The sequence below is a fragment of the Mangifera indica genome, chromosome 7, assembly GCF_011075055.1.
Source record: "Mangifera indica cultivar Alphonso chromosome 7, CATAS_Mindica_2.1, whole genome shotgun sequence".
In the NCBI taxonomy this organism is placed as follows: domain Eukaryota; kingdom Viridiplantae; phylum Streptophyta; class Magnoliopsida; order Sapindales; family Anacardiaceae; genus Mangifera; species Mangifera indica.
Window position 1 is genome coordinate 12,700,308 of NC_058143.1, and position 9,487 is coordinate 12,709,794.

Consider the following 9,487-nt stretch of genomic DNA (forward strand, 5'->3'; position numbering starts at 1 on the left):
CAAATACAAAACGGTGGCCAGGGTAGGATCTTGAGGATTGTTGCCAGAAGGGAGTTTCTGAAACATCGGGGAGTTTTGAGGCAAACCTTAAACCTCAAGGGATGTATCAGTAAGACGCCAATAAAACTATGATTAGCAGCCCTACTTTTTTTTTGAGAAGATTAATATATATATTTAAATCAGAAAAGCAAGCTCTTTTTCCCAATAAACTTATTTAAAATCAGGGAAGTTTTAGTAATTGTTTGTGTTCACATGAAAGCATGGCTTCCTTTAACTAATGGAAGAGAACATGATTGGCATAGTAGTTATAATACAGTTTGGTGCGCTTGTCAAAAAGCTTGATGGTATGAAAAAGATAAATTATTAATTGTAAAAAGGCCAAATGACTATTCCCACCCAAGGTTTGATGCAAACCCACTTTTCAATTGCTAACTATCGAAAATTTAAATACTCATCCGTCTATTAAATTTTGTTGTTACTGTTATGTGTAAAATTGTCAATTATCAAAATATATAAAAAATTGAAAATTTATCAAATTCCTCCCCTAAATTTAAAAATATAACAAATTTCCCCTCACCTAAAGTTAAAAAAATCAACATTTCTTTTTAGGTTTTCCCAACATTTCTTTCTAGAATTGAGATGCATAAATTAATTTCTTGAAGTGATTCACTCGCTTATGTGTTCTTTGTTAGTCATTAAACTCTTAAACGTGCAATACATATATTGATCAAGTTATTTCTATTACATGAATAACAATAAAATTAGTTGACGCAATTTAAAAAAAAAAATACACCTCTCACAATTTTACCTAACAACAAACATCAGATAACATTTTTTCTCTTTCACTCAGTAGTATTTTGAAATCTGAGAACTGACATCAATTTGGAAAATTAACAGTATCACTTGATGATACAGAGCAAAAGGATGAACTAGTTGTAAAGTGACTGGTCATGTCACCACAATCAGTCTCTTCATGGTTTTGTTGGAGAACTAAAGCTGGGCTTGATGCTTTCATAATCCCTGCTAATTGGATTGCTACTTCAATCATTGTTGGTCTCTTCTTTCCATTGGGGCTCAAACATCTGCTTGCGATAGTAGCAACCTTTAATATCTCTTCCCTGTCACCCTCTTTCAAAACTCGATCATCAAGGATTTCAAAGAGACGATTTTCTTTCATTGCACAAAGAAAATATGCCACTAAACTTTTCTCTTCTCCAGAATCGGTTGAACGAATTGGCTTTTCACCAGTTAGAAGCTCAGTGAGAACTACTCCAAAGCTGTAAACATCACTTTTCTCTGTAAATTGGCTTGACTGAAAATACTCTGGATCCAAATATCCAAAAGTTCCCTGCACTTGAGTTGTCAAATGAGTTTCGTCAAATGTAATAGACCTTGAAGATCCAAAATCTGAAACTTTTGCTCTATATTTGTCATCCAAAAGTATGTTTGTTGACTTGATGTCTCGGTGATAGATCTGTACTGAAGCAGCTGAATGTAGATACGATAGTGCACTTGATATCTCTACAGCAATGCGGAAGCGCATTTCCCATGTGATTGGAAACGCTTCATTTTGGTGATGAATATGCTGATAAAGAGTTCCATTAGGAATGAACTCAAAGACTAAGAGAGGCACTTCTGTCTCCAAGCAAGATCCTAATAATTGTACCACATTTCTGTGATCAATTTTTGACAAAATTACCACCTCATTAACGAACTCTTCAACTTTCTTTTTATCCACCCTCTTGGGCCTTTTTATTGCTACTATCCGTCCTTCTGCCAACATTCCTTTGTAAACAGTGCCTTGTCCTCCCTGACCAAGAATTCGGTTTGTGTTATAATTGTCAGTAGCCTTTTCCAACTCCTTTGAAGTAAACAGATTTATTTGCCCAATATCACTTGCATTATTGGAAGACAAGCGTTGTTTTAATAACAAGCCACCATTTCTTTTAAAGAATCTTTGCTTCATCTTGATTGCTTTCCTTCTTTTTATGAACTTGTACAAGAAGCACGGTCCAAGGAAAAGTAGGAGCAAGACAAACCCACCACAACAACCTGCATGCACGCGTATGCATATATACCATCACTTTTTATTTTTAAATCTAACTGAATGGATCAGTACTCTGTTTAATAACTAAATAAAAGAAGTTTTGGAGTACCTATGATGATGAAAAACTTGGCGCGAGATTTTTCTTTCAGTATTTCATTTAAATTTCTTGATGAAGAGCACGGACTTTGGTAGTTGTTGCGATTATTATCATAACCTTTAGGGCATCCAGAGCAATCAGGGTTTCTCGTTGTGTTACAAATCAAGTCACCTGCACAATTAAATTAGATAATCGTTGTTGAAACTCCGCAATTGGAATTGTATGTTATTGGCCTAATATAATGTTGCGTGAATGCGTACCTGTGCATCCTTGGTCGCCCTGTGATTGCTGATCATCACAAAGACAGTAATAGTCACCGTCGTTCAATTTAATTAAACAGAATTTATCAATGTTACAAAATGTGTTGGACGGATTAAATAGCTCTACACATCTCCCTTTTTTCCTTCCCCATTCCAAGCTAACTGGAAGAAAATTTTTACTCAACACAGAATGATTTGTGACGTAGTTTTTCAGGAGCCATTCCTGGTCAACCATCACGGCAGGCTTCCTGCATTCCGTCAGATCAAGATGTTTTGGAATTTTGTTTCTGCCATTTGACGAATGATTTGAAGAGAGAATGCACAGGAAGTCACAGCATCCTCTTTGTTTACTTGGATCACAAGTACAAAACGACTTACACAAATTGGTTGTAACTACGGAAACATTGGCATAGTTTTCACAATCAAAGGCACCCAACATATTGTACATCGTTGAAAAGGAGAAAGGGCTGCCTGAAAGGTTAATTTTGTACTTGCTCTGTAAAGAATCTTGATCAATATTGACGACAGCCCTTTGGCTTAAATAATAATGTAAACCAACTTCTGATAAGCCATTCGAATATGGATCATACGATATTTCCAGATGAAGGCTAGTTAAGAAAGCTCTTGGAGAGCCTGTAGTGTTGTCACAACTTACTTCAAACCACTTATTGAAGTAGCAGCCTTCTCCAATTCCGAAGGGATAGAATACGTAGACATCACCGCAACTGTATTGGCATTGTAGTTTTGGGACTCTTGCGTTGACTGGAAACACAAACAAAATGATCTGCAAAACTAACACAAGATGATCAAAAGCCATTTGTTCACTTTGTCTTTGGGAAAATTAATGGAGATTATATATAAATAGAAAGTGAGAACCACAAGGTGGCAGCGGGAAAGCTCCGGGAATGATGCAATAATATACTATTAAAAATCATGGAACATGTGGGCTTTAATCAGTTGGTAAATGAAAGAGGTGCGAGAGTGCGGCGGTCAAAAAGTTCCTATTGAAGGTTAGAATTTTCAAAGCAAAGTCAATCATTCCTTAAACACTAACACTGTCCAACATAATATAAACATATTTATCAGTATTTTATACATATTTTACGCATGATATAATAAAAAAAAAAATATATATATATATATTATAAGATGTATCAAATTAATACGATATATTAAACAATGATGTCAATAAACTTGATTTTTTTATTATAATTCTTCTCTGTTTTGAAGCAAATATATAAGTATAATTACATTTTAAAATACGAAACAATCATATTCTAAGAAAACTATATGTTCCTTATTATATTAATATACAAAATTCCTATAATTACGAAATCAATTTCTACAATTACAACACATGCACAACTCATGTACAACACATAGACAACTCATGTCAACATTCCTCCTTAAATTGGAGCAAAAATATCGATGATGCCTAACTTGTCCATTAGAATGTCGGCTAACTGATTTTTTAATTTGACAAATGGGAAACGTATAATCTTTTAATCTAACTTATCGTTGATGAAATGACGATCAACTTCAACATGTTTGGTGTGGTCATGTTGTACAAGATTTTGTGCAATCACAATAGCTGTCTTATTATCACAATGAAGATTCATAGGTTTGTATATTCAATATGTAAATCTTTTAGAACACTTTTAATCCATAACAATTCAAATATACTGTGAGCCATACCTTAAAATTCGACTTCTACACTTGACCATGCAACAACCTTCTGCTTCTTGCTCTTCCAAATAATAAGATTACCTTCCACAAAAGATGACGATTTTGCAAGCAAACATTCACTAACTGTTGATAGCAACCTATGTCCATTGGAACTTGATTTGGAAAAATTTCAAGCTTGTGATTCACTTCTATAGATGTTATTGTTGGTTTGCAAGCAAACATTCCAGTTTTAGTCAAAAGATCTAGCAACATTTTTGTTGTGAAAGAAATATCCCTTGATTTTATCTTACTATTCCAATTCATAAAAATATTCAAGTTGTCCTAAATTCTTCATTTTGAACTCAGTGACCACCTATTCTTGTAACAACTTTATTTTCTTTAGATCATCTCTTGTCAAAACTATGTCATCAACATGCATAACTAAAGTTGTTACCTTCCTTTCTTTGTGTTTTATAATCAAAGTATGATTTGAACTACTTTGCATATAACCAAATCCCTTCATTGCAGAAGAGAACCTCTTAAACCAGGCTCTAGGTGATTGTTTAAGCCCATAGAATGATTTCTTCAATTTACAAACTTTGTTTCTACTTGAAAATCTACATTTCACACCTTGGTGGCAACTTTATATGCACTTCCTCCTTTAACTCCCCATTGAGAAATGCATTTTTAACATCAAATTGTTGTAGGGGCCACTCCTGATTTGCTACTATAGATATAAAAATATAAATAGTGTCAATCTTAGCTACCAGTGCAAAAGTTTTTTCGCAATCCACCTCATACCTTTGTGTATACCCCTATGCAACCATCCTCAGTTTATATTTGTCAATACTTCCATTTGCTCTAAGTTTCACGGTAAACCCATTTACATTTGATTGTTTTCTTTCCTTCGGGTAATGAAACAAGTTCCCAAGTAAAGTTCGTTTGTAAGGCCTCCATTTCTTAGTTCATTACCTTAGTCCATTTTGGATTTGCCAAAGCATCTTGCATACCACTAGGAATAGATGCATTGGACAATTGATTAATAGTTAGTGCATACGATTCGGACAATCTATGTTCAAACAATTTATGTGTAGAGACATAGTTATTAATTGAATTTTTAATAATGGCTTTAGAGTCAGGTTCATATTGTTTTTATAGGGTACCCTTATTTTATCTCTGTGGATATCTTGTAGCTAAAATTTTTAGAATGAAAAAGGGAGTCATCAAATGTGGGATTCAAGATTACGTGAGGATCAACAGTATTCAAGATTACCTAAGGATCAACATTTTGAATTGATTCTTCAGTTAATGGTGTTAACAAAGGCAACGTTGTATTCATTGGTGACTATAACTCATTCTTAGAATGAGCTAACACCTTATGAATACTATCAAAATTTTGTTGACCACTTCTCCCAAGCGTTTCATTCACTTTTTCTAGTTCAAAAAACTCATCTCCTTTGCCATCCTCTTGTAACATATTCCCTTCACCAGATTCTCCCCTTAAAGGGAAGGTGTTGAAGCTTTCTCTGAATAATATGGTTCTGATTCATGAAAAGAGGCATTCAAGGTCACATGTAATTTCTAGGTTTGAGGATCATAACATTTATATCTTTTCTGACAATCCAAATAGCTAACAAAGACACATTGTTTTGCATATGGATCAAGTTTATTTCATAGAGCCTTGGGAGTGTGAACATACACTATACAACAAAGATTCTAGGTTCAAGATTTGGGAGATGAGGAATTGACAATAAGGATTGCATTTTTTGTTAATGGGTTTGAAAATCTATCACTTGGGAGGGTGATCAATTGATTAGATATACCACTTATTTGACAACTTCTCCCCAATAGAACCTAGACATGTTTATGCCAAGGAGAGAGACATGAACCACTTGTAAGGAATTTACGGCCTATAGATAGCAGAATAGTAATTAAAAATTTTTATTTAGTAAACAAACTGTAAAACCGCTTCTAGATCAACCTTGTAGCATTGATTGAGCCAGATTGTGAAGTCATTCATAAAACCAAATGTAGGCCTGAACCTTGATATCTATATGAGGCATGAATTAGATTAGAGATTAAAACCACAGTTAAAAATTTGCTAAAACTTTGAAAATAGTTTGTGTGGCCTTTTGAAACTTATGAAAATGAGTGGTTTTTATACAAAAGGTAGCTACGGTTTTCACATCTCATATAAAAATTATGTGCGCTTTACTTGAGAAGGATGATAAAGAGAGGTTTTTATTCAAAGGGTGGCTAGGGTTTTTCACATTTCACATAATAACTATATGGCCTTGCGTGAGAAGGAAATATATATGTAGGCTTTACTTTATTTCCATGAGCAAGTGGAATTACACATAATGTGCATATATACACACATATAGACATATAAGCCCCAACCATGTAGGTTATATAAATATATTAATATATATATTTTATATACTTTACCTTTTTATTTATTCTTATTACCTACATGTATTTATAGACTGGGTATAGATTTATCTAGTTAGATAAATCTAATCCAATCTTATATTTTCTCTATACAACCCTAACCTTTAAGATTATTTCACTTTAGTCCTTAAGTATCATAAAATTTACTTTTGGGTCTGAAGGTCTTTCCATGACTTGAAACCCTCTATTTAGAATCCAAATCAGATCTAACCTGGATTCAACATAAAAAATCCTACACCTTTAGAGTTTGATTAACTCTTTTTGTGTATGATTCATAGACTCTCAACTAAGTTAGTAGTGACTGGATTCGTGTCAGGCTTTCAACTTGACATCCATCTAGACATAAACCAAGAGTGGCATCCAGTAGGTCATCATGGCCATCCAATTAGTGAAGTGTTAGCATATGACTTCTTAACTTGTTAATGATACAGTTACTCATACAATTTGATCCTTTTGTCATACGATATCTCTTTGAGGTTGAGGTATATATGAAGTGTTTTTTTTAGGGATCATCGAGTTGCATAGATTGACTTCTGTTAATGATGAAAAAATATCAGATTAAATATTAACTCAATCCCATTATGACCATAGATTTCATTGCCATCTATCAAGAGGCTCTAACTGAGATATCAATTCTTATGCTTAAAAGTGATAAATCTTCTATTGATCCACTATAGTCTTTATATAATTTCAATATGGCCAATCATTATTTTTTTGGTAATTCTCTAACCGGACTACGTTAGGATGGTGTCAAACCATATCAATCCTTATACAAGACAGTCTGATGACCTCAAGTCTAAGAATTACACATACCTCTGTTTATGAAAAGGATATATTTCATAAACATTGGAACAATCATCCATATGAAATCTTCTTGGTGGGTTAGTTTGGTAAACATGTCTATAATGTGCACCTATGTGTTACACTAAACTGTCAATAAACAACTTTGACACGTGAAAACTATCATAATATTTCAATAAGGTCGTTTAATAGTATAATAACTCTATCACTATTACCAGTACCCTTGGTCATGGTGATATCAGAGTTACAGATGTTTTAAGAACAACAACCTAATGTGCATATAGGGTTCCCATGATTAGGTGTCGAGCACTGATCCCCTCATCACAATATAACCGTTTTTTAGACATTTGTCTGAGTGTATATTAATATGTTTTATAAATAAAGAATGCCACAATATATTATAATATGACCTTTATTAATGAACTTGTATTATCATGGGGATTAGCTCTAGGGCACCAACTCCAATAATCTCCCACTAACATTATAGCCAATTATCCATCCAAACAACATTGAGTGAGTATACGCACCCATCATTGCTTTTACTGCAACAGAACAATCATTGATACATTTTGTTCATTCAGTTTTTCAAAGGTTAACTAACCTTTATTCTCGTCAATTTAATAAGGTGAAATTATCAGAGTATGCAATTAGATCATTTGATGAGACTATGACTCCATAAAACATTTATTTGGTACTAATAGTATCAAATCAATGATTCTAGAAGTTAATTTTACGATTTAATATGCCTTTTAAGGTCTTGCATTTTGAATGCCTTATACTCGACTTTCAACGTAGAATTGATTCGACATATTATGATCTGTGCTTTTGAATTGATATTCATCACTTTCACCCTAATTCGTCTTATGTCACTATTTCTCATTTTGTGACTTCATCATTCACTATCTCAAGAACTATCCATATCCGTTTTTAGGAATTTAAGGATATTTTCTAGTATGTCATCCAATGACGTTTATTTGGGCGTAGTTGATATTTCTAAAAGATTGAAATATCAACTTTGAGTGTACATCATGATATTCATGATCATTTTAACAATTGGAGCTTATAGAAATCTAATCATCTTTATCTCTCAATTGATGTGTTCAATGACACATAATCTAAGAAAGGCATGTATCATCATTATGAAAGAGAATCATTTCGAATTATTAGTTGCTAACCTTTTCAGCCTTCATCTATTGCAAACACTTTAACTTAGATTTAGTAGTATATGCAATCTATAACAATAGATTCGGTGAAAATATAGACTACTTAGTTTAAGTTCTTTTATGAATGATTATTAAGTTATAAAATTCTTATGTTAGCTGCAAATATGACATTTAATTATGATCTTTATCATCGTACAAATATACAATGTTAAAATTGTCATCGTACTCCCACTTGTTTTTGTATACAAATGTGATATTCATCTTAGAAAAATCAAAAGATTTTATGGTTTTATTTATATGAATATATATAGATTCTGACGTTCACATGAGTTCTTAAATGGAACTCATCAATTTGTATACCCAACAAACTCCTTTTCAAGGTTAATACCATTGGTTGTGATGTGGTTACAACCATTCTAGGTTTCACACAGTGGAGCTACTCTTGACAATTAATTATTAAACTTTTAATGGTATGTAGCAACTATAAGCGCATTTAGATTTTAACATCAGTAGGTTTCAAATTTTAACGTCATAAATGACTAGTGTGTTTATTAAGAGTTTTTAGAGAAATTTTTTTAGAGAAAGTGTGTTACACAATTTTTAGAGAAAAATGATGATGTAATAGGAGTGTATATAAAAAATTTTAAAATTTTAGGGGTGTTTATGATATTTTTTAAAATGATGATATATCAATAATAATTTTTTATCAATTTATTAATATTTTATTATTTTATTTTTTTTAAAAGACATATAATAAGATACGTTATGATACACGATATACGGTATAAAAAATTAGATTTTTGATACACGATTTAACTATTATGAATATAAGTAATAAAATTATGTGTACATACAATATCTACAACTTTGTGGGCAATAATGATATATTATCATATAATTGAATGTTATTTTATTTCTAATTTAAAACTATTCATTCACATGATAACATATTATTATTTATGTATAAAGTTATACGTATTGATTATACACATAATACTATTCA

The 9,487-nt window shown here is 32.3% G+C and overlaps 1 protein-coding gene across 1 annotated transcript; it reads right to left on the bottom strand.

Moving 5' to 3' along the window:
• Positions 1-750: 750 nt before the first annotated feature.
• LOC123221740 (wall-associated receptor kinase-like 2) lies at positions 751-2,325 on the bottom strand. Its single transcript, XM_044644642.1, has 2 exons — positions 2,157-2,325; positions 751-2,052 (listed from the first exon to the last, which is right to left on the bottom strand). Exon 2 carries the CDS (start codon positions 1,964-1,966, stop codon positions 878-880), a length of 1,089 nt encoding a protein of 362 aa, XP_044500577.1. The 5' UTR covers positions 1,967-2,052; positions 2,157-2,325; the 3' UTR covers positions 751-877.
• Positions 2,326-9,487: the final 7,162 nt, after the last annotated feature.

Coding starts and splice junctions, on each gene's coding strand:
- LOC123221740 (XM_044644642.1), bottom strand. CDS start 1,966: ATGAAGCAAAGATTCTTTAAAAGAAATGGTGGCTTGTTATTAAAACAA.